Here is a 26,094-nt window from a genome sequence, read left to right as displayed (position 1 = left end):
TTGTAGAATCTTTTTCACTTGATCCTAAAGATAGTCGAGAAATTATAATTCAATTTTCGGAACTTATTTTAACAGATCATGATTATCCACCTGAATTTTTTGCGTACACTCTCATTCAAGAGTTTTGCGCTATCTTCTTTCTTGATTTTTCTAATATCGATACATTATTATTAAATGATTTTTTCAAAGCAATTGAAATGGGATTCCCATGTATACCCTCAGAAGCTGGATTGACCAAAAAGATTTTCATTAACTTTCTTTCGCGAGTTATTCTTAATACACAAATCCCAGTTCTTTTTGATTTTATACCAAATATTTCACAGTATCTCATGACGAATAATTCATGCTTCCAAGAGTATTCTAATTATATATTTGAATCATGTGTCATTCTTCTAGAGAAATCTAAAGAAAATATTGAATCCTATTTTCCAGTTGTTAATGATTATTTCAAAAGTATTCTTAACTTTCTTAACATAGAATCCATTGAAAAGATTAAGAATGATTTACTTCAACGATTTGCTGATGAGCTTATTCCAATTATTCAATCATTTCCTGTTTCCAAGCAGCATTTTCCACCGATTTTGCCATCAATTCAATTTTCAATACTTCTCTTTCAAAAACTGAATCAATCCGAAATTCACACAATCACTAATGAAGTTGACAAATATCTTCAATTAGATAATCCTTTTGATATAACTATAACACCACCTCAGCAACAAACTGTTTCAGAAGTCAAGCCATTTATTTTATATGAGACAACCAAATTTGATGAAACAAATTTATCGAATTATGTGATTGATTCTAAAACAATTATAAATGTCTTAACAACTGATCATAACGCAATCAAATATGCACATACATTAACTCGTTTATCAACAGCAAATGATTTCCAACATGAATTAAGTTTCTCATTAATTAAAGATAAAGTTAAACAAGGAAATTTACAATATATTTTCATTCTAATTTTATATATTAATGAACAAAACAAAAACATTCAAGAGCTAATTGAGTTATTAGATGCTAATAATATATTTAAGATTAACTTCTTCCAAACTATCTTCCAAACTTCGCATTCGATGTTTGATGAGCCATCAAATCTTTTGTATTTACGATTTTTCATTTACGACGTTTTTCAAAGGAAAATTCTGAAGTACGATACCAAAGAAAAGTTCAAAACGGTCACCAACTTTTTGAGGGAAAGCTCTCAATCAGGTTCACATTCAATTGCAACCGAAGTCATCTTTTTTATAGAGCAATATATGTTAACATATTTAGATCAAACGTCACATTTGTTTGTAGTATTTGTGGAGCTTTTAGGGAAAGAAATACTTTTACAACAAATTTCAGATTCTGAAAAAAATGATAATTTATCATCAAAATATCGACCAGCTTTAATTCAAATCATTGACAAATTTGCACAAAGCAAATATTTTTGTAACATTATTATCTTAAAATCGCCATCATTTATGCCCTCATTTTTATCTATTTCATTTGAAGGCACAAATTTTGATCTTGTATATAATGTATTTCAACGAATATCTTCATATGAATTATTAAATACATCAATTAATAATTTCCAAGTCTTCAAAAGTACATTAGTTGCATTTTTAGATTCGATACAACGACAAACGTCAAATGAATTAATTGTACAAGTTATTATTAACTTTAGTCGTTTAGTGCAATTTTTATTAAGTAATTCTAAAAATGATTTTAGCACATGGTTTTATAACACATTATTTGAACAATATTGTAAATTATTAACATTAATTTCGGAGAAATATGATACGAAAGAATTAATTTATATTTGTTTTTATATTTTCGATTACTTTTCAAAACATCCAGACGTATTACCTCAAAATATTCCATGGTTATGTCTCCTTAAAATGATAAATAAATCGAAAGAGAAGTCAATAATATTCCAGTTCTTGAAAGTGATGATTACTGGTGCATTTGATTCAATCGAGAATCCTTATCCTTTACCTTTATTAATTTTAGGATCAAAAGAAACCGAATACTTTAAAGATATTTTAGATTGGATATGTAAACTTTGTTGTGAATCAATATGGAATTGTTTCTCATGTTATAAATCGGATATATTATTACAATTCTTAAACTTATTAGAAACGAATCTTGACAAAGAAATTGTTAAAAAGATTTTAGAATTATTTACATCTGTTAACTTACAAGTAAGTAGTCGACAATTATTATTTGGGTTTTGTCGACTTTTCCATGTATTAGAATCCGAAAATGTATCAACGAATATTCAAGAATATATAAATTGTTTCATCTCATTATTTAAAAAACGTAGTAATTCACCACAAGCATTTATACATTTTGCTTCTAGTAATGAATTCATTGAATGTAAATTCTTACAACCAAAAGAAATATCAAATAATTTCACGTTAACATTTTGGTTTTTAATTGATAATTTTCAACATTTTTTAGATGCGTTTTCAATTATTAATATCTTTAATGATAAATCATATTTTCATATATATTTAACAAATCAAAAATTCTGTGTTAATTATTTAGATTCAGATTTAAAACCTTTTGATACATCAATACCTTTAAACTTTCCAATATTAACATGGTTTAATTTATCGATTTATTTTGATTTACATGAAAATTTAATCAAAGTCTTTATAAATGGTGAACAATCAGCTACAATTAATATATCATTAACATGTTTTAATACACGATTTGATACAATGTGTATCCAAAATCAACCAAGTAAATCAAATAATGAACATCATTGGGTTAAACATGGGCAATTATCATATTTTGCAATATTATTAGGTACATTTACAACCACGTTATCACAACAAATATATAATTATGGTTATGATGGCTTTTATCCTTTATTATCTAATCCAAGTTTACATTCATTATTTAGTGCACAAAAAGCTAATCAAGGGTATTTAATCAATTATACAAATGAATCATTATTAATGCCCAAGTTTAAAGGTTCATTATCTACATTTGTAGCATCATTTTTACAAATCCTTGAAGCTACTAATGGAGTAGAATTCTTAACGACATTATGGTCACAAATAGGTTATACATATCCTAATTCTACCGAGATACCAAACTTATCATTATTTTTAGCTTCTTTATTTGAATCTCTTGTCGGAGAATCAGAATTAGCACAATTACAAATGATACAAAGTAAAACGTATTCAGTAATTTCATATTTCTTAATTAATGCTGCACCTAAAACAGAATTAACGAAAGTATTATGGAACAAATTTTATTCCCAATTTGCTATAATGAATAATGAAGATTTAAAGCGGATATTATGTAATGAAATATTATTTAATATTGATATATGGATTAAAGCTAATTATAAATCGACAACACAAATATTTAAACAATATCGTTATTTCATAGAAACGAATAAAAAAGAATATTGGGAAAAAATAGATATACCATTAATTATGGGTATATTAGATTATTATTCGAGTATAATGGAAAATAACTTTAATGAAGAAAATGAAGAAGAAATGACAAAAATTATAACATTAGTTAATGTTGTTTTAGAATTATTATCATTTATCTTTAAATTAGGTTGTTCACCAGAACATTTAGAATTAATCTTAATGTATTGTATAACAACAAAGTTAAGTACTATAATATCACCTATTTTACGTTTATTAAAGAGTTGTTTAAATGATAATCAATTAATTCCATTAGAATCAATTAAATTAATAACAAAATATTCAACAGCAATTTATTTTAATTTAAATAATCAATCGAAAATAGAAATGATAAGTTTAATATTAGAAATTTCAGGTAGTATAGCACGAAGATTAAAGATATTATTAAACTTTATATATTCGATTCATTCAGGTATTAATGATGAAAATGATGAATCATTAATTATATTATTAAATGTATTAATGAATTCATCAATAGGTAAATTTGATGATAAATCTCCAAATGAAGAAAATTATAAAATACAAAACTTTGTTAACTTTTATGTTTGTTTCTTTGCAGCTTTAAAGATTAATAATGAAACTCAAAAAGTATTTACTGATTTTATATATAAAGTAATTAATGATCAAAATAATCATCAAATTTTAACAAAGAATTTAAATCAATGTTTTTTATTTTTAATTATATTATATTATGTTATAGCTAATAATTCTATTAATGATTTTATAGCTAAAATATTACCAATTAAAATTAAAATATTTCAATGTGCATTACAATATTTTCATGTGATAGAAAAAGTTTATGATACTTCATTATATAATTTAATTGATAAATTAATAATTTCATTAATTCCAATATTTTCTAAGAAACAAAATGTAATTAAACGATATTTAGAAGTTATCATTAATTATTTATTAATTAGACCTAAATTTAAAACACAAAAATTTGATTTTAAATCATTTAATCAAACTAAAATTACATTTATTGATATATATAATTATATATTAAATTATAATGAAACAGAAGAATCTTATGAATATGGATTATTAATCGAAAATAATCAATGGGCAGAAGAGAAAATATTCCAATTATTATTACAATTAATATTTGAACAACAAAGTAAAAATGAAACAAATATAATAACAGAACAATATTTAACAATATTTTTATATTATTATACAAATTATAAATTTAATATAAAAACTTCATATCAAATATTATTAAAAGTTATTAATAGATTTCCAAATATTAATTATAAACCAATAATATTAAACTTTTCATTAAATCCTAATAAAAATGAATTAATAAATATATTTCCAAATGAAAACTTAAAGATACCAAATTTAGAATATTTTATCGAAACAACAGAATTATTAAATCAATTTTATTCAACTATCCCTAAACCTATAGTTATAGATCAAACTACAAAAGATTTTATTTTAAGTTTTAATCTTAACTTCTTTAATAATGTACAAAAATTCTCACAATTTAATAAAATTAATTTATCATTTGGTAATAATAATGATTGGTATTCATTATGTCAAAAGCTTCGTAATGAACAATCGCCATTCTTTAAAGTCTTTTTAAGTTCAGAACGTAAATATAAAGCATCAACATTCTTTGATTATCGATTTAGACCAATATTACTTACACCTAAATATAACTTAAATAATTTCCCTGAATTTAAAGAGAACAAACAACAAAAGAATGAAAATAATTCTAAGAATACTAAAAAGAAATTCTTAAAATCGAATAAACCTAAAGGATTAGAATGTATTAAAATTACAATTAAGAATCGTAAAGAAGGAATATTTAAGATACTTAATAAAGGATATAATTTTATTAATAATCAAGGTAAAGAATTATTTATTAAATCCGATTCAGTATTATATATCTTTTATCGATGGGAATTATTACGTCCGAATTCAATTGAAATCTTCTTAAATAATCATCATTCATATTTCTTTTCATTTCCAGGGAAAGATCATAAATATATAATATCACAATTAACAAAAATTCCATTACCTAATAAAATCTTTATCCAAACTAAATCTTCTGATGAAGAATTCCGACAATTAAAATTCACGGAACGTTGGTTAGACCATTCGATGAGTACATTTGATTATTTAATTGCATTAAATATGTTTAGTGGTCGATCATTTAATAATATGTCATGTTATCCAATCTTTCCATGGGTATTAAAAGATTATGAAGAAGAACCAAATTTAACAGAAGGATTACGAGACTTTAAATTACCTATAGGCGCAATGAATCCTAATTATTTAGAAAGTTGTAAACGTAAAATGCAACAATCACAAGAAATAGGAGCAAAGAAATTATTTTTATATTCTTCATGTTATTCTAATTTACAAGCAGTTACATATTATTTAATACGATTAGAACCTTTTACACAACAACATATTCGTTTTCATGATGGTAAATTTGATAATCCAAATCGCCAATTTTTCTCGATCATTGAATCACAGAAAATATTATTTAATTCTAATCAATCTAATTGTCGAGAATTAACACCAGAATTTTTCTTCTTTAGTGATTTCTTATGTAATAATGATAAAGTTAATTTTGGTATATTAGCTAATGGATTATATGTAGATGATGTAATTATACCTAAATGGGCTACATCACATTATGACTTTATTCAAAAACATATTCGTATATTAGAAAGTGAAGAATGTGGTAAAGAGATATCGAATTGGATTGATTTAATATGGGGATATAAACAATCAGGTGAAGAAGCCAAGAAATCGAATAATTTATTTGATCCTGCAATGTATATTAATTATAATATTGGACCTGATGAAATCGATGAAACAGAAACAGTACGAAAAGCTTGTGGACAAATCCCTATCCAAATATTTAGTAATCCACATCCACAACGTCATTCATTATCACAAAAACAAACACCATTAATACCTACAAACATTGGTAAATATGAATATCCAGTGTTAAATTTATTTATGCAAATTGATTTAAATAATATTTCTGATTCATTAAAGATATATTCAGTCCATCGAAATGGTAATGTAATCTGTACGAAGACTAAAAACATACGAATTATCTCACAAAATATATATTTCCCATTAGATAGTCGTTATGTATCATATTTAGAGAAATATTTCTCATTTGTGTTCATATCAAATGATGGTAATAGTATTACATTTTGTAGTTTGGATAAAAAGAAAATCATAAAATGTAATCAACGTCCTCATATAGCAGCAGTCAGTTGTATTAGTACATCGAAAGATTTCATTGTAACTGGTGGTTGTGATGCTTCAGTAGTATTATGGAAAATCAAAAATTATAACGCAGTAGTATTACGTCAATCAGTTGTTCATAATGATACTATTTCTTGTGTAACTATTGATGATAACTTTGGTATTGTCGTAAGTTGTTCACGTGATGGTAAAATGACTATATATCAATTGCCAACTTTAAGTTTCATTCGTTCAATCGATTTAAACTTAGAAAATAATTGCGTGCCAAAAAGTGTTGTAATATCAAAATGTATGGGTAATATATGCGTTATATGTTATAATGAATCAAATACAATACAAGAAAATAAGAAAACTTTCGTAAGATTATATACTATTAATGGAAAGTTAATTAACGAGGTGACGTTCTTCAAAACAATTACAGATATTTACGCTGTATACGACTCAAATTGTTTCGATTATTTCTTCTTCTTGGATCAAAACGAAATTTTGTTGGTGGACGGCTACACTTTGGATAAGACTAAAACAATTTACCAGGGAAATGAGAAAATAGCAGCAATTTACTACCACCAGGAAAGCGAAATATTGGTGGTCGGGTACGAAAAGGGAGAATTCTCTTTGGTGTTTTACCCGTTGGACGCGGTCGGAGATATGAATTAGTAAAAATATCAAAGAATTGGTAACTTTTCGAGTGTTTGTGAAACATTAAAATGTATGGAATTTAAATGAATTAGTAAAAGTATCAACGAATTGGTAACTTTTCGAGTGTTTGTGAAACATTAAAATGTATGGAATTTAAATGAATTAGTAAAAGTATCAACGAATTGGTAACTTTTCGAGTGTTTGTGAAACATTAAAATGTATGGAATTTAAATGAATTAGAAAAAGTATCAACGAATTGGTAACTTTTCGAGTGTTTGTGAAACATTAAAATGTATGAAATTTAAATGAATTAGAAAAAATATCAACGAATTGATAACTTTTGGAGTGTTTGTGAAACATTAAAATTTATGAAATTTAAAGTTCATTGTGATACATGTAACTAAGTATGGTTTGGTTGAACGCTAGTACGAAATACGTTCAAATCATGAATGTGTATTGGCATTTTATAAACATATTGAAAAAAACCATAAAGAATTAATGATGTGAACATGTATGTTCAAGAAAATATATAGATTTTCTGAACTTATTGTAAACAATTCTCAAATTATAAATGGAATTTCATGATTAAATGTTAATGAACATTTTAAAAATTGTAGTATTCGATAAAGCATTTGATGTTATTAGCTTCCTGATGAAATTTAACACCTTAAATGAAATTTTTATTGACAAAATACATTTAATAATATTAAATACAACAGCATTAAATATAGCAGTGTGCTTGGCTTAAACTAATTATGATTTATCAATTGATAAATTCCAAAACTTGTTTTTTGATAAATAAAATATAAATATGTCAAAATATAATATTCTTGATGTTCAAAGAAAGTCTTTGGATTTGATATCAAATTTTGTTTAACATATGACAAAGAAATTCTCTGTTCCGAGTGTAAATAAGAGAAAGTATACTATAGATTTCCAAATGCAATGGAAACAAAAATTCTAAACTATTTAGATGAAATTTATTACATTTATGTCATTTAAAGTGTTAAATGATTTAAATTAAATTTTATTAATAAAACATATTCAATGGTATTATTTATCGCGTTTCTTTAACTGAGTTTCATCAGTTAAAATGTCGCGATTCATTAGAAGATCAAAATAAGTGAAACTTGTTGGATTCAAATGTTTGGTCGTAACAATATTTGCTGTAACTGACTGTGATTTAGGTGGTGGATTTTTCACTCCTCTGATTCTTGCTATTTCTTTTTGAAACTCCAAATTTTCTGCTTCTTCATCCGGATGTGGGCCCCAAAGAGCTCCGCCTGATCCAATTGGTGGGTTCTCTTCTTCTTCCTCATTGTTTTTGGTTTGTTCATCTGATCTTATTCGTTTTAATTCTTCTTGGAATTGTTTTGTTTCTTCTTTTTCATCCGGATGAGGACCCCAAAGAGCTCCACCTGATCCATTTGGCGGAATTTCTTCTTCTTCCTCATTATTTTTGGTTTGTTCATCTGATCTTATTCGTTTTAATTCTTCTTGGAATTGTTTTGCTTCTTCTTTTTCGTCAGGATGAGGTCCCCATAGAGAACCTCCTTGATTTGTGGTGTTGTCTGGCTGGATTTCTGAATCAACCATTACATTTCCCCATAGCTTCCCACCTTGTGGCTCAACAACAATTTCTATTTTGCGTGGTTGCTCAGGGGGTTGTTGAGGATGATTTTCTTTTGGTATTCTGCGTACTGGTATCATGCTTTTTTTAGGAGATTTTTTTGGTGATTGAGTTGGAGGAGTTTTCTTTTTACTAAGAAGCTTCTTTGCAAATGCGCCTTTTGTATCTATTTTACCAATTGGACCTTCCGCTGCTGCTGCCCATCTTGTACCTGATTTTGGTTGAACTTTAGCCCTTTCTTCATCAATTTGTTCCCTAAGCATTGCCATTATAGATTCCATTTCATTTGCCTCTTTTTCTAGTTTTTCACTTTGTTTTGCTTTGCGTGGAGGCATTAAAAATCAAATTAACGAACAAAAAACTTTAAACGTTTAAAACACGATACACATTAAACGGTCGTCAATAATTTTTAAACGTACACATTGAGTTTTAAGTATATTTATTAAATAAAATCATAAAATTATCATTAAAATATATTTTTATTCTTCGATTTTTTGATAAAACAATATATATGGCTGAAGTTGCATCCCTTTTTCAATCGGAATTAATGAAACAGATTCATCATCAAACAAATAAAAGACATCTCCAACCCTTGCAAGTGATGTATAGTGTCCTGCATTCAGTGTTCCATAATGTGAAATGAAACCTAATAATTTATATTTTACATTTATGTCAAAAATTGGTTCAAAATCAAGAATCTCAGGACAGATGACTTTCGTGTTATTTTTGGTAATTCCATTTTTTCCATATTTGAATCTTGCCAAATGTATCAATAATACATTTGGCATATGACCATCCATAAGCATAGGCGTAAGTGTACATTCAGCTTGTTCATGACATTCATCGCAATCAATTTTATCATCTAATGATGAATCGCTAAAATAAAGTTTAATGCAATCTTCAATTGTAGGAACACCAGCACCAAAAGGAATATATAATGATAACACAGCTACTCGTTCATATATAAAATGTTCCGCTGAACAATTTTCACATTTCACTTTTGTTTTCGTTATAAATCCAAAAATCGAATCGACTTTTGTGTTGAGGCACCCCAAAACGGTTTCCAAACTTTTTGAATTGAGGCCTCTTGATGTGCCGTTTTGCTCTTCTCTGATGCAATCCAAGAAAAGAATCAAAAACTCATAAGCATCATGCTGTTCATAGACATCAAGGAAGTCTATTTTGGCATTAAATGCTGTAACAAATGTGGTTGGTCGTAATGCTTTTCCATTTTGTAAAAGATCTCTTCGAGTCTGATTAAAAGCATTTGAAATGGGAAACTCCTCATTGACATTTTCAGTGAAAATAGGAAGACGTACAAGCATTTGTAGAGTTGAATTTAACCAACAGCTGTTTCCGAAATTAATTAGTCCACGTGCATTTTCTGCTGATTTCTTAAGTGATAAAGATGACATTGAAGCTGTTAATGGGGTTACAATTTTTTCTATTCCAAGGAGTTCTGCGCAAAATGAATTGGGTTCAATTGAAAATTCTTCATTACAATTTGTACATGTTATTGTTTGATTATCGACAGAAAGTGCAAGACAATGATCATCTTTAAAATGGTAATCATAGTGCTTACCATCTACTGGTTGACCACATATTAAACAAACATACAAATCTTCGATATGATACCATTGAACAGAAGGATATAATCCTGATAATACCTTATTTTCTTGACCAGAAAGATGCTTGCCACTTAAGGCTTTGCAAAATGGTTTTGTACCAAATAAACGTCGAACGTCATTTTCATTTATTTTTTTGAAATGTGTGCATTGATTGCTTGATTGTTGTTGTTGTTTTTGGTTATTACTTTTGCCTTTACCTTTTTGATTTTTTGTATTGGGATTTTTGCGTCCTTTTTGATTGCGCCTTGTCTTTCCCATTATTGCACTGACATGTTATTTGAAATGTAGTCAACCAAATTAAAGATAGACAAAAGAGAAAATTTTTGCATTTTTAGATATTCATTTATTTGGTAGGTTAATGATATCAATCAAAAATAAAACATAATGATATGACTCTTATATTACAAAGATTAATATTAAATTTTTGATGAGAAGAAAATTTCATCATTTTCTGGCTCAATTCAAGGATTTCTAAGGCCACGTTTCTCATATATAGGTGTGAGAGTAGTGTAAGCAAAAAAAAAAAATCTCCCAAAAAATGAACCTTATCCTTAATAAAATCAAACCAAATTTTTTCTATGTTACAGAGGTACCTTAATAAATACAATTTTGTAAAAAAATTGAAATCGCAAATTTACTGATTTTTTTGAAATTATCAAAATATTGAAATATTTTTATTATAATTGAATATTTTTTTTCATATGATATTATTTCGATTTGTTACAAAAAATTCTACAATGATATTTTAAAATTTGAAGTACTATTAAATAGAATACAATCAATATTTTGTATTTATAAGGTTTTATCAAAATTTTTTCGTACATTTTAGAGATATTTTCCATTCAAGCAACAACAAATTTTAAATATAATGATGCGACATGTGAATCGAAAAACATTTTTTAAACATCACAAAAACATAAAATAGATATAAATGAAATTAATGTATACTCTTTATAATAAAAATCAGAAGAATTTTGATCATTGAATTATGTTATTCATTAAAATAATGCATTTCAATTTTATCTTTGAAATGCAATTATTGTAAGTTTTGATAAAAATAGAAAATAAATTGAATTTAATCTTATTACATCAGCAACTTCAATTTAGAAGCATATGTTGAATAATTTTTACATAAAACAATTATATTATATCAACCATTATTTGTGGTTTTCCTTATGGTGATTTTCGATACATCACGAAAAATTAATAAATTGAACAATTCTAATTGTTGGTTTTATTTAAGTCACTCAATAACACATAAAAATTTAAATTATGATTTAAATCTGTCTTTGTGTTGAAATTGATCGTTCATGACTAAATTTAACCGCATAAATCAAGAACGTTTATTATATTAAAAGGGGTTTAACATAAAATTGTAAAATTGAATATATATATAAAAAGTTGAACCCATAAAATGCCCTTGGAAAAGAATTTGATTCTTAAAAAATTAGACATTCCAAATCTAATTCTCGCTGTTGTGTCAATAATTATTTATGTTATTATTCAATTTGCCATGAAAATGTATCCATTATATGTGCCTGAAAATGATTCTCTTTCAATGTTTCCACATGTAGATCACCACATTGTTCCAACATGGCTTCTTAACTTTCTTTGTATATCTATTTCAATTGTTATTTTGATTATTGCACTCGTATTACTGAAATTTTTGCCAAAATATTTTGTAGATTTCAGAGTTTTCACTTTGATTTGGGTTTTTGTCATTGTAGCTGCTAACAATTTGTCGGTCACCGAAATTCTTAAAAGATATGCTGGACGCCCTCGTCCTGATGTTTATGCAGTATGTGGGAATAACACGCAACACAAAGACTGTACAAATGTAAAGGAAAGTACACGAGATAACCAATACAAGTCATGGCCATCTGGGCATTCATCAACATCAATGTCAACATTTTATTTAGTTGGATGTTTTATTCAAAATTTTTGCAAGAAACTTCCTGCTGTTTCTTCTTTTGTTGGACTTTTATTCATTCTTTTGGCTTTGATGATTGGTGCCACACGAATTCGTGATTTTAGACACCATACAGATGATGTTCTTGCCGGTTTATTTATTGGCTACCTTGTTGCAGCATTCTTTTGGAGGAAGACAAAATACGATGTATTTATCGATGAAAATAAGGAAGGATACACAGAAGCATAAGTAAATATGATCTTTCGCTTTTTGTTACTTGTTCGACAAACGGCCGCTCATTGGGGTACCCCTAACTGAGCTAATCCTGTTTTAATAACAGATAAAAAATCTGCATATGGGATTCTTCCATCATGATCTTGATCAACCCTTTCGAACGCTTCTGTAATTATTTCAATCTTTGCATCTGATTTATTATCTTTTGCTACATCAATCAAATCTTCGATTTGGACAAAACCTTTTCCATCTTTATCAAAATTATCATAAAAAGAATTTGCATCACCAAGAATTGACTTCATAGAAAGATTCTGTAAAAAACTTAACAAGTCTTCTTTTGTGAATTCTTTTATTGACTTATCTAATTTTGGTTTAATCCCAGTTAACGCAATAACAGCCAATTTCATTTGATGTCTATTTAAGTTTTGCTTATTTTCAGAGTATTTATTAAAAGCCCATTCAGCCCATTCTTTTTGTATTTCTCCATTCATCAATAGTTAACGTACAAATTAAACGTATTTTTAAAAACCTACAACAAAATGTTTTTAACTTTAATATAAAAAGATTTTATTTTTTTTGAATTTTTGCTTTTCTTTTCTTGAATTAAACTCAAATTCAAAAAATATTCCTCGCAAATCAATTAATAAGCAACATTAAAGTTTATCTTTAATATGCGATATAAATAAATTTCTTTTGGTTTTAATAATTCACTAATTCTTGAATACATAAAAGAATTTATAAATTCCTTTACTGATATAAAGATCAACAAAAATCATTCACATTCTATAGTGGATCAAGTCTTACAAATTTCGGGTTATTGAATATGATATAATCATCAAAATCAACTTTGTCATCAATGAACACTTCAGTGATATAATTATTTGTTTCACTAATTTTCTGTGATTTCCTCCTTCTCTTACATCTGCAGCAGCACTTACAGCAGCATTTGCAGCATTGACATCTCTTCTTACAGCAGCAGCATAAAAGAAGTAACAGAAGTAAAAGCAGGAGAAGTCCTAGACCCATTCCCAGTCCGAGCGGAAGGCTTATGTCGGGATTTTGCGCAGGCGATGACGCTTGGCTCGATGCCTCCTCGCTCGAAGCTTCAGAGCTTTCTTCGCTCGACGACTCCGAGCTTTCTTCGCTTGATGCCTCAGAGCTTGTTTCACTGGATGACGAACTTGACCCTGTTGATGAATCAGAGCTTTCTTCGCTCGATGCTTGTGATGTTTCAGAGCTTAGTTCACTGGAAGAACTTATTTCACTATATGTCTGTGATGTTTCACTAGATGACGTAGAGATTTCTTCATGTGATGAACTTGATTCGGTTAATGATTCACTCGATGAGCTTGGCGATTCGGATGTTTCGTGGCTTGATGACGTGGAACTTTCTTCTTCTGTTGATGTTTCGCTTGGAGGATATATTTCCATGATGCATTCATTTTGGGTTTGTTGGTTGCTTCGCATGTATTCCGTTCCGGATTCCTCTAAAACGATTTTGTCAGTTTTCATGATGAAATTTTCTTTGTCTCCATCGAAGCAAACGAATTCATTATAAATTAAACTTATTTGCGTTTGCTTTTGTGTGTACATTGCGATTCCATTTAATATTGAGTTATCTTCTTTATTACCGAAGAAGCAAACGCCAATTAGATTCAACTTAAATCCATTTCCTTTATCTTCTTGTATCCATATTGTAGGCGAAGGAACTTCAAAAGAAGATCTTCCACATGTATTACCAATAAATGATGTACATGAAATTGTAGCACTTTCACTTCCAATGATACCTAAAGCTCCAACTGCTTCATTTCCTCTGTTACCTTCAAATAAGCAATTGGAAATCATTAAATTTGTATAGTTCGAACATATAGCACCAAAACGATTTGCTTTGTTATTTGTAAAGTTTGAATTTGTTATATGAAGTTCATGTTTTTTAGGATCTTCGCCCATTGACCAGATTGAACCAATATCGTTAATTCCTTCATTGTTAGTAAAAGAACACTCTTCGATTGTTATTGAACTTTTATATCCATTTATAGCGCCTGCATAAAGTGCTGAATTGTCTTCAAATACACATTGAGAAATTTTGACATTGCTGTTGTATATAAATAAAGCACCACCAGAACCTTCATTTAGCATTTCAGATAAAGCTTTACAATTTGAAAATTTGGTATTACTGATTTCCAAATTAGATCTGATTTCTTGATGTTGTGAAATCTCAATTTGGGAATTATGAATACTTATTGGAGTCAAAAGAAAGTGTTTGAATGAAGAGTATCGCATTTTTATGTTTAAATTTGCATTAAAAATTACATGAGAAAAATATCTAGAAAATTGAGATTTAATAATTGAAATGCGAGATGGAGATACGATTGCAGGTGATGATGAAAAGATACCTGTTGCTGATAAAAAAAGAATTGTAAGATTATTCGTTGATTTTTTGATTGATGGATTCTTCTCAATTTAATTCAAAAATTGTATACATTAACCCCAAATTTGTAAACATTACATTAAACTAAGGGTTCCGTTTAGCTTTATTGTACGATTAATTCGAATTGAAATTTGCATGGAAACTCCAAATAAATTTTTGGATTTAAAGTATTACTTCATGTGGAATTGAGGAGGCATAATAGGAAAGGCTGAAATATGTGGAAATTGAAGGTAGATTCCTGTCTGAAAGAGTGGTGTCAACATTTAAAACATTCAATTTCAGCACAACATACATGTCTGTTGTTGTACGTTTTTGAAGCAAAGTTATATCAATCTTTAAAAATAAGGGTTGATACCTTTTGGCAATCATTCTATGAACTTATTGGAAACTCTGTTAGTATAAATTGTGAAATAGCTTCTGATCATGCAGACCCAATCTCTAAATAAACAATTATTTATCTTTTATGAAATTAATAAAGAAAATAAAATTATTTTGTTCTCAAAATATGTTTATTTATATCTGACTTATAAATTTTTCTTCTTTGAAATCGTCTGCAAATGGATCTTCTTCAATATTTGAATTATTAATACCAACTGAAAATGTACTATCTATTTCATTAATTTTATTATTATTTTCATCTGAAATCTTCATTTCTTCTTCATTTTGTTTTCGCTTCTTATTTTGATATTTAATCATAAATATTACAATTCCAACAATTATCAAAACTATCACAATAGCGCCGCATATAATACCAATTAACAATTCATTTGATATCGAATTATCTTTTGGAGTAACATCAGTGACAACTAATGTATAAAAGTCAGAATAATAACTATAATAAGACGAATAATATATAACAGTGTAATCGTAATAAATGACATTTGTTGATATATAACTATAAGTTGATTCAAATGTTAACAATGAAATTGTATTTATGTATTTACTATAAAATGTAATCGAAAGTGTAATAGATAATGAATGAGTTAAAGTGAACGAATGTGTTAAAGATAAAGTTTCATCGGATGAATGAGCAACTGATGCAGTTAGTGAATCCGATTCAGTAAATGTATATGAATTAGTGAATGTGCGTGTTGGCGGGAGACATTCGTCAAGTGTTGTTCCCTTAGTAATTTCCATATTTCCAAATGTTTCATTTTGATATGTTTCTATTGTCATAACTCTTGTCGCATTTATATTAACAAATGCATCATTTCGTATTTCTGGTGAAATTTCTCCATTAAAATAAATACATTAAAGTGATGTACAATTAACAAATGCACATGAATTAATATATTGAACATTTTCACAAATAAAAATTCTTTATAAATTATTACAACTTGCAAAAGCATAATTCATAATAGAAATGACTGATTTAGGAATTGTAAATGTTTTACTTTTCCCATTCGGATAACTAATAATTTGTGTAATTTCTTTATTATATAAAACCCCATCATTTTCATAATTCGAATATCCAATATTTTCTTCTGAAACATTAATAAATTGAAGTTTTGTACATTCTAAAAATGGATTCCCAATCGAAGTAACAGAACTTGGTATATAAATATTCACAAGGTTTGTACATCCTCTGAATGCATCTGAGCCAATATTTCGTACGCCTTCATATAAAGTTATCGTTTCAAGTCCTGTACATTGATAAAATGCTTTACCACTAATGGTATTACAACGAATTGTAATATTATTTAATGAAATACATTCTGCAAATGCACCACCTCCAATTCCACCCATTAATTTATCTGGAAATTGGACATATTCTAATTGTTTACATGATGAAAATGCTCCACTATTTATATTTTCAACTGTTTCTCCAATTATTACTGTTGTTAATAAAGGCCATTCTCTGAATGCATTACTTTCAAGCTCGCCAACATTAATAATTATAACACGTTCTGTATCATTCATATAATCTTTTGAATAATCAATGGAATCAGATATTGTGAGTGTTTTTGTCTCTTCGTCATATGATTGCTTTGTATTAACAAAAAATATAATCAATAGAATCAGAATAACTTCGTTTTTTTGATGAATGCTTTTCTGATTAAAATACATTTTGTAAAAGAAAGTAAAAAATATAAATACTAACAAAGTTATGTTTGCATATATGAAAGTAATTGATGCATTAAATATCTTTGGTAGAATTTTAAGAATATTATTGTTGCAATTTATTGATAAATAACATTGAAAACTTTCATTAAAATGATATATATTATGGCAGAAATGAAAGATTACAGTCATTTTAGAATAAAAATATGAAATTAATAATTTTGGAGAAATAAAATTCTTAAAGCCTATTACATTGTTGTTGTTGTTATTGCTGAATGAAACGCATTGCAGTAAATGATTTATGTTGTTTGAGTTTTTTGTAAAGGTATTTGACTCTTTATGCATTTTATCCGATTAATTTGCATATTATGAATGTTTTTGTTATGCATATTGCATGCTCATTGTTATATTTTCAGTAAGATAATTAAAATTATATTTTCTTCGAATAAAAACATGCTTGTTGAAATTTACCAAGAGGATTAAAGCGCCAACATGAATTAATAATACCATTAATTGAGAATGTCCATCATATTTCATTTTTTGGTATCTGGCTTTTCGATTTCAATCCATAACAACGGTTTGTGTTTTTTGTGTTGCAATTGTTCGTTTTGGTTTGAAAAAGCATTCAAAAAACCGTTACGATGTGGGGTTGAGAATCCTGCTTCGATTTTATCATCACAGGAGGAGGAGGAGGACCAAGTTATTTTCTATCCTGAAATAAATTCCGAGGTTTTTGCACCTCATGAAATTTCTTTCTTTACATTTATTAGTATCAAGTACAATAGCAGACATTGTTGTCACCATTTTTTGGGCTATAATCTATTCATCAAATTTTTCAAATTTCATATAATTCGTACATATAAATTGCTATGTTCTATAAACTCTTAAGCCTTTCACAATCTGATGATTGAAAAAGTGAATGAATATCATTGATTACTGATACAAATTCGTCAATATCGTATTATTTATTCTAAATATTTCACATCTCACCCGGATTTTTATTTTGTTGCAGAAAATAATGATGTAAAAACTGAAGACTAAACATGTATTTATATTATTATCGGAGTTTTGATTTTAGTAATTGTTAGAATTACAACACATATTATAATATCAATTTGTGTTCGAAATAAACGAAAAATATTTGAAAAAGAATCGAATTATATTGAAGAAAATAAAAACGAAACAAATAACTTTTTGATTGAATATTCTAAAAACGGTGTTGACGAAGGTCCATTTGCAAAAGATTTCAAAGAAGACAATTTTGTTCATATAAATAAAAAGTATTTTGTACAATGAAAACATTAAATTGTTGCAACAATTAAATTATAAATATTGCAAAAAATTACTTTAGCATACCAAAAAAAATCAAACTATTATCTTTCTAAAAAAAATTATTCAATACTTCTAATTGATTTACAAGAAACATAATTTAAAGAAATAAACAAATAATAAGATCAAAATTGCTGATATTTTTTATGTTTGTGAAATTTAAATTTCTTTTAAAGATTGAAAAAAAAGAGGCGTTTAAAATAAATTTCCAATTAATCTTAAACAAAAATATAAATCTTATGACCATTTTTTGTGAAATTATATGTAGCAAGGAATTAGAATAAAATTTTAAGTTTCATAAATTTTCAGCGATCATATTATTAATAAAAAAAATTTTAATCAAAAGTTTAAACTAAAAACATAATTCCAGTATTTCAAGTTACTCAAGAAATTTATGCATAAATTTAATTTATTCCCTGAGTTTTGTTCATAATCATTCTTTTTTATGACCAACTAATTTCCCACAAAAAACAATAAAAATTGAATGAAATTGATGAATGTGCATGATAACAAATTTGACAATCTTTAGTCGATTTTTCAGGAAACCGAATTTTGTCACTTTTTCCAAAGTTAAAATGGGAGAAGCTGCTCCTAGCGAAACCCCAAAATTTCCAATAATTCATGTACTCCTACCAACAGGGAATCGTGTTGACTTCCATCCAAAACAAAATTCAAAGGTAAGTGATATAATTGAAATGATCCAAAATGATGATTCTATAAAGAAACCTGATAACAGAACAATATGTATTATATACAGAGGACGAATCCTTGATAAAAATGAAGACGTTCTTAAAATCGATACATATGATGAATTTACTCTTCATGTTTTTTTCAGAGCAAAACCACAAGACACCAAACAAGAACCACTCGAAACTGAACTTCGTGGCTTCGATCGCCTTTCTCGTATGAGCTATAGCCAAGAACAAATTGCCGAAATTAGAAATAATTTTCATCGATTACATGGAACATCTGATGCTTCTCCAGAAGAACGAATTGAAGTTGAAGAAGAATGGTTCCCTGTAATATTTAACCATGAGAATCCGCTTGAAGACTTACGAATGTATATTCCAAATTTAAATCTTAATCACCAAAATCATGACACAGATAACATCGAACAAAACACAGAAGATCTTGAAAACGACGACCAACCATCCATTAGTCCACTTCTCAAGTTTTTGGTCGGATTTATGATGGGAATCATGTTCGGAATTTGCGCTGTCTTATTCATCTTAATCTCACAGAATGATACTCCGTCGTTCCTTGGATTGTTTGCCGGTATTATTTCGCACTATGCGCTTAAGCAATTTTTTGGAGTTAATATTTAGAAATATTTTATATGAGAAAAATGACTTAAATCGTTTACAATAAATATGAAATTAAATATTTTCTTTTGATAACGAATCATTTCATAATGAGTCTCTATGAAATTTTAAATCCATTTGTCATTTTCATTCGCAGAATACACGTCGAGAGCTTCGTTCATATGTTTGTCTTGACTTGAACTATCTGAAAAATCTCTTGAAATTTTCTCCGAATTTAAATTTTGGTTTTTACTTTTGCGAATTACAAAAATAATAATACTGACAATCAAAAGAATAGCAACAACTGCACCGCATATAATTCCAATTAAAAGATTGTTTTGTATGTTGTGTTGCTCTTGTGGTGTATTTTTTGAAGTTGTAAAGAAATTAGAATAATATGTATAATATGTAAAATATTTATGTATCGTATAGTTATAAAATATAAATTCAGTATAAATATATGTGGAAAGTGAATTAATTAATGTAAGAAATAATGTGTTTGAGATAAATGAATTATATATTACCATTTGTGTAATTGAAATTGATATAGTTAACGTTAGTGAATGCTCATTAGAAATCGTTATATTCGACTTAGAAAATGTATTTGATTTAATGAATGTATGTGAAAATGTATTTGATTGCAAAAATGAATTTGACATAGACAATGTATTTGATTTTGTATACGTATTTGATATAGAAAATGTATTTGTATATGTATTTGACTTAGATAATGTGGACAACATCGAAAATGTTTGTGTCGATAATTGCCATGGATTGCACCCTTCTAATGCTGTTGCATGTACTACTTCCAAAGTACCATCAATCAATATTATATGTGTCTAATACCATAACTTTATCTATTGAACATCCTGTAAAAGAAGTTGTTGTTACTTGTGGATTTGAATCGCCATAATAATAAAAACATTTTAGATTTCGACAATGATTAAATACATATGATTCTATGTCAATTATATTACCTTTTACAATAATTGATTTCAGATTCGAACATGAATAAATTGCATAACTATTAAATATAATATCTGAACCTGAAATCTCAATTTCTTCTAGTGAATTACACATATAAAACGAATTTCGCCCAATTTCATTTACATTAATCTTAATACTTTTATTTGTAATTGCAGCTGGATAACAAACAATAGTTGTCAATAACTTATTATAAAGAACACCATCATTATAATTTGAATAATAAGGATTTTCGCTTGCAACTTTGATAAAACGAAGATTTGAACATTGATTAAAACACCCAAATCCAATTGAAGCAACTGATTTTGGTATTGTAATATTAGGCAACGAAGAACACGAAGAAAATGCAGTTACACCAATTTCTTCGAGATTTTCTCCAAGTATAATAGATTCTAAACGATAACAATTACTAAAAGCATTCATCGCTATCTTCTTTACTGAATTTGGAATAACAACGTTTTTTAAATTGCAATACATAAATGCAGCTTGTTCGATTGTTTCCAGTCCTTCAGTGAATTTAACTATTTCTATTGGACTATATTGAAAAGCATAGGTACCCACAGTTTTAACAGAATCACCAATTTCAACTGAATATAACAAAGGCCAAGTATGGAAAGCAAAAGTTGAAATTTCAGTGATTCCATTTTCTCCACCATTAATTATAATGTATTTGGTGCTTTCTTGGTAATTGTATATTTCGTTTAAATCATCATTATTATTAATAGTCAAAGTACCTGTTGAATCATCGAAAATTTCAATTGCGTGTGACAAAAATAGAATAAAAAAATAAGTAAAGAAATAGAAGCGATGGTAGCACTTCAAACTCATTTTTTTATTATTGGAAACATTATGTTTATAGAATAAATTGAGAATAAAAAATGGAATTCCTAACCAGACAATTTGATGTATTTGTTGACAAAACATGAGATACTTAATATTGCTTGAGAGATAAAACAAACCAAGCATATGCAAAGTATGGATTTACTTAAAAATTTTTTGTAACTTTGCAGCACTTTCAAAACAATGGCGTTTGTAAACCATACAATATCGACTGTTTTTTTCAATCACAAAACCTGAAAAAAAAATGCCAAATATTTTCTCACAAACACGAAAAAATTGAATAACGATTACATTTGCATGCAAATGGTTTACAAAATCGAAAAATCCGATACATTTAATTCCTTTCAAATCCGTAAGCAACTTATAAAGTAAATTTATGAAAAAGTCGTTAGAAATGACAAATTTTTCAGAAGATTACGGAAAATCGCAGAACGTTTGAAATTATTTAACGTTCGCTTTGAATTCATTTTCTGCTTCTTGCGATTCCTACTTGAACATTAAGTAATATAATTTTCTAATCATTAGGAGATTGATAACTTAACTACTTGATGACTCTTCACTTCTTTCTTTAGGTTTAGCCTTAACTTTAACGTTTTGATTTTTTGTTCCTTCTTCAAGTTGTCTTTTCACTAACTCGTAGTAATGTCCTTTCTTCTCAATCAGCGACTGATGATTTCCGACTTCGACGATTTCTCCTGCATCGAACACATAAATTACATTTGCGTTTCGTATAGTACTTAATCTATGCGCCACAACAACAGCAGTTCTATTTTTCATTACTTCGTCCAATGCAATTTGAACTTTCTTTTCGCTTGCAGCGTCCAAAGCAGAAGTTGCTTCATCAGTAATCAGTATCACCGGATCCTTAATCAAAGCTCTTGCGATTGCAATTCTTTGTCTTTGTCCACCACTCAGTGTATCGCCTTTTTCACCAACGAAATAGTCGAATTTTCCATCCAATTTTTCGATGAATTTTAATGCATTTGCTTTTTCAGCAGCTTCTCGAATCATTTCATCAGTTGCATCTCTAACTCCATATTTAATATTATCTTTAATACTTAATTGGAACAAAATCGGTTCTTGTGATACTAATCCAATTTTTTGATGTAACCAATGCGGATCTAAAGTTTTAATGTCATGTCCATCTAATAATATTTGTCCATCTGTTACATCATAAAATCTTTCGAGCAATTGTACACATGTCGATTTCCCTGATCCTGAATGTCCAACTAAAGCACCCATTTGACCAGGCTTAATAACAAATACATTCTTTAATACAAACGCATCGCGTGTTGGATATTTAAATGAAACATTTCGGAACTCAATTCGACCTTTAAAGTCTTCTAATGTTTCTCCTCCTTCAAATGGTATCGATGATTCATGTCCAATCATTTCTAATAGTCTTGAGCCTGCATGAATCGCCTTTTGTTCTCCTTGTAATGATGTTTGTAAATTAATGATTGAATATGAGCCAAATGTCATATAGCCAAACACAGACATTAATGTGCCTGAATCTAATTCGCCTTTATCGACTAATAACGCGCCTTAATATAAATTACCGACTAAGATAACCCATAATCCAATTAATACTATGTAATACATTGTATCTAAAAATAGACCAAACTTTTTATATTCGCGTGTTGATAAATCAGTTTTATCCGAAAATCGCTTATATTCGGAATCTTCACGATTAAACCCTCGGACAGTTCGAATTGTTGATAACGTTTCTTCGGCGATTGTCATTGATTCAGAAACATATATAAAGCGTAAGTTAATATGGCGATCAATAAATTTACTGAATATAAAAATGAAAAATACTGTGTACGGTATAATGCATGTGATAATTAGTCCAATTTTCCATGCAAAAACATACGTAAGGACAAAACCTGAAAGCATTTGTCCGATATATTGAAACTGATTTCCTTTCGTAATGCCAAAATTGTCTTGAATTGATTGTGATTCTCCTAATAATGTTAATATAGTCCCATCGATGTAACATCAAAATACGTTACTTCGCTTCTCATTAATTTGTCAAAAACTTTTGCTTTTAAATCTGTAGTAAATTCAGATCCTACGCGAATCCATAGAAAACTATCAAAAAATTTACACACACATAAAATAATAGCTACACCTAATAAAGCTAAGGAATAGTTTTCTATATCACCAAAAACATCAATTTCTCCATTTGATGAAAAATGAATTCCTAAACATGTAATAACTTTACCTAAAAATGTAAAAGTAATTATTGGTGCAGCATCAAATATAAATGAATGAAATATACCAATGACAGCTTTTTTATATTTCATTAACATTCCATATAATTTAAGTCTTGCTTTCATTTCTTTCTTTGGATCTAAGTCACCGGAAGCTTTTTTTTGAGATTGTAGTTGTATCTATTGAACTAAACTCTGAGGAATATTTACGAGACATTAAATCTTTCTTTGAAGATGGTCATGAAATTCTATGAAAAACTTTCAAATTTTAATTGAATTTTTGTACCCTTTGAATAGATTACAACCGATTTGACTACAAAACGATTTGGCCCAAAAATGCTTCACATTTTTCATAATGCCACCAGTAACAATATTCAGAAGTGTGGTAAATGAAGAAGACAAAAATCTTAGGAGAGGTGGTGAGTTCTTTCGTTTAATAAGTTATCATGATCACAAAGCACAATTTGTTACATTGTTTGTACTTGCAGCAATTCAAGGATGTATGCCAATTATTCTTACAATATTCTTAGGAGATGTGGTAAATACGTTAACAGGAGACAATTTCCTTGATAATTTTAAACCTGTTATTATGAACATGATCTATTACTACATTGCTTATGAAATCATTACACCAATAACATTCGAAGTAAAATGGTGGACAGCTGCTTATATAATAGCAGGATTTAGAAAAAAAGTTTATAAGAAATTTTTAGAAATGGGAATTAATTATTTTGATAAAACACCTACAGGTATTATGGTTGGAAGACTTTCTCAGGATTTAACAATAGTTCATGACATTTATGTGGACAAATTATTCCAAGCAGTAAATATGGGTGTCGGATCAATTGCTGGTGTTATCTTAAGTTTTGTAAAGTGTTGGCGTGCAACCTTACCTGGAGCTGCAATCGTTGTTTTATGCGTTATTATTTATATAATTGGAAATAAACTTATTGATAAAATTTGGATTGATTATAACGATAATTCATCTGCTGCAGCTAACAAAGCCGAAGAAGTAATTTCATCCTTTAGAACCATTAAATCTTTTGATAATGAATTATATGAATCTGATTTATATCACAAAGATCTTATAGAAGTTGATAAAATTTTCAAGAAAACTAGTATTGCTCAAGGTATCAAAGATTGTATTGTTGCTCTTTTAGCACATTGTATGCTTGCTTTAATTATTTATTATGGATGTTATTTAATTATTAAAACTCCATATTATGGTTATGAAACAGGAAGTGTATTCATTATGTTCATAACAATGATTCAAGCAGTTGTTAATTTAACACTTGCCTTTTCTGTTTCTGAAGAAATGAGTAAAGCGGCGGTTTCGGCGGCTAAGATCATTGAAATTTTGAAAGAGGAGCCGAACGTTAACCGCAAAGAAGGGAAAACGTTAGAGAACGTTAAGGGCACTATTGAGTTCAGAGATGTCTGCTTCAAATATGAGGGCACAAAGAATTATGCAGTTGAACATTTGAGTTTTAAGATCAATGCAGGTGAAACTGTTGCATTTGTCGGAGAAAGTGGATGTGGTAAGTCAACAACACTTCAATTAATTCAACGATTTTATGAAATTGATAGTGGCCAAATTCTTATTGATGGAAAAGACATTAAGGAATTTTCACCTGTTAGTCTTCGTTCATATATTTCGATTGTTCCACAAACGCCTGTATTATATTCAATGACAATTTTAGAGAACATTAAATTATCCAAAGAAGATGCGACTAAAAAAGAAGTTGTTAAAGCAGCGCAAGTTGGTAATGCACATAATTTTATTATGGATTTCCCTAATCAATACACATCAGTTGTTCATCAAACAAGTTTAAGTGGTGGACAAAAACAACGTATTTGTATCTCACGTGCAATATTAGCAAATGCTCCGATTTTATTGCTCGATGAAGCTACGGCTGCACTCGATACAGAAAGCGAAAGGTTAGTTCAAGGATCGCTCGAAAAGTTTAGGCACGGAAAAACGGCTATCATGGTTGCACATAGATTGGCAACTGTGAAAAACGCAGACAGAATTTTGGTGTTCCAAAATGGCCATATCCTTGAAGAAGGCACACATCAGCAACTCTTAGCGAAGAACGGATTCTATGCTGATTTAGTCAAATTCCAATTACAATAAAATTAGAATATTATTTTCGATTTTTTCTTGTGAGCATTTTATAAAAGTAAATTTCGCGATGTACTTTTAGTCAACTTCTTGGATATATTCATA

General features: G+C 28.2%; 7 protein-coding genes across 7 annotated transcripts; 3 read left to right on the top strand and 4 right to left on the bottom strand.

The window, feature by feature from the left end:
- Nucleotides 1-8,360: 8,360 nt before the first annotated feature.
- Nucleotides 8,361-9,272, bottom strand: GO595_003556 (uncharacterized protein; the record flags this gene model as incomplete). The annotated part of the gene is made up of 1 exon (XM_067916590.1): nt 8,361-9,272. The coding sequence occupies one exon, from the start codon at nt 9,270-9,272 to the stop codon at nt 8,361-8,363; it is 912 nt and encodes a 303-aa protein (XP_067776303.1).
- Nucleotides 9,273-9,416: 144 nt separating this feature from the next.
- GO595_003555 (Clan CA, family C19, ubiquitin hydrolase-like cysteine peptidase) lies at nt 9,417-10,823 on the bottom strand (the record flags this gene model as incomplete). The annotated part of the gene is made up of 1 exon (XM_067916588.1): nt 9,417-10,823. The coding sequence occupies one exon, from the start codon at nt 10,821-10,823 to the stop codon at nt 9,417-9,419; it is 1,407 nt and encodes a 468-aa protein (XP_067776302.1).
- Nucleotides 10,824-12,078: 1,255 nt separating this feature from the next.
- Nucleotides 12,079-12,723, top strand: GO595_003554 (PAP2 superfamily protein; the record flags this gene model as incomplete). The annotated part of the gene is made up of 1 exon (XM_067916587.1): nt 12,079-12,723. One exon carries the CDS (start codon nt 12,079-12,081, stop codon nt 12,721-12,723), a length of 645 nt encoding a protein of 214 aa, XP_067776301.1.
- Nucleotides 12,724-13,491: 768 nt separating this feature from the next.
- On the bottom strand, nt 13,492-14,847 carry GO595_003553 (uncharacterized protein; the record flags this gene model as incomplete). Its single annotated transcript, XM_067916586.1, has 1 exon — nt 13,492-14,847. One exon carries the CDS (start codon nt 14,845-14,847, stop codon nt 13,492-13,494), a length of 1,356 nt encoding a protein of 451 aa, XP_067776300.1.
- Nucleotides 14,848-19,104: 4,257 nt separating this feature from the next.
- On the top strand, nt 19,105-19,854 carry GO595_003552 (DUF2407 C-terminal domain-containing protein; the record flags this gene model as incomplete). The annotated part of the gene is made up of 1 exon (XM_067916585.1): nt 19,105-19,854. One exon carries the CDS (start codon nt 19,105-19,107, stop codon nt 19,852-19,854), a length of 750 nt encoding a protein of 249 aa, XP_067776299.1.
- Nucleotides 19,855-22,191: 2,337 nt separating this feature from the next.
- Nucleotides 22,192-23,154, bottom strand: GO595_003551 (ABC transporter family protein; the record flags this gene model as incomplete). The annotated part of the gene is made up of 1 exon (XM_067916584.1): nt 22,192-23,154. The coding sequence occupies one exon, from the start codon at nt 23,152-23,154 to the stop codon at nt 22,192-22,194; it is 963 nt and encodes a 320-aa protein (XP_067776298.1).
- Nucleotides 23,155-24,222: 1,068 nt separating this feature from the next.
- On the top strand, nt 24,223-26,001 carry GO595_003550 (ABC transporter family protein; the record flags this gene model as incomplete). The annotated part of the gene is made up of 1 exon (XM_067916583.1): nt 24,223-26,001. The coding sequence occupies one exon, from the start codon at nt 24,223-24,225 to the stop codon at nt 25,999-26,001; it is 1,779 nt and encodes a 592-aa protein (XP_067776297.1).
- Between the last annotated feature and the right edge of the window lie 93 nt (nt 26,002-26,094).

This window comes from Histomonas meleagridis (genome assembly GCF_020186115.1).
Source record: "Histomonas meleagridis strain 2922-C6/04-10x chromosome Unknown contig_206, whole genome shotgun sequence".
In the NCBI taxonomy this organism is placed as follows: domain Eukaryota; phylum Parabasalia; order Tritrichomonadida; family Dientamoebidae; genus Histomonas; species Histomonas meleagridis.
This window is presented reverse-complemented; position numbering and strand designations above follow the sequence as displayed.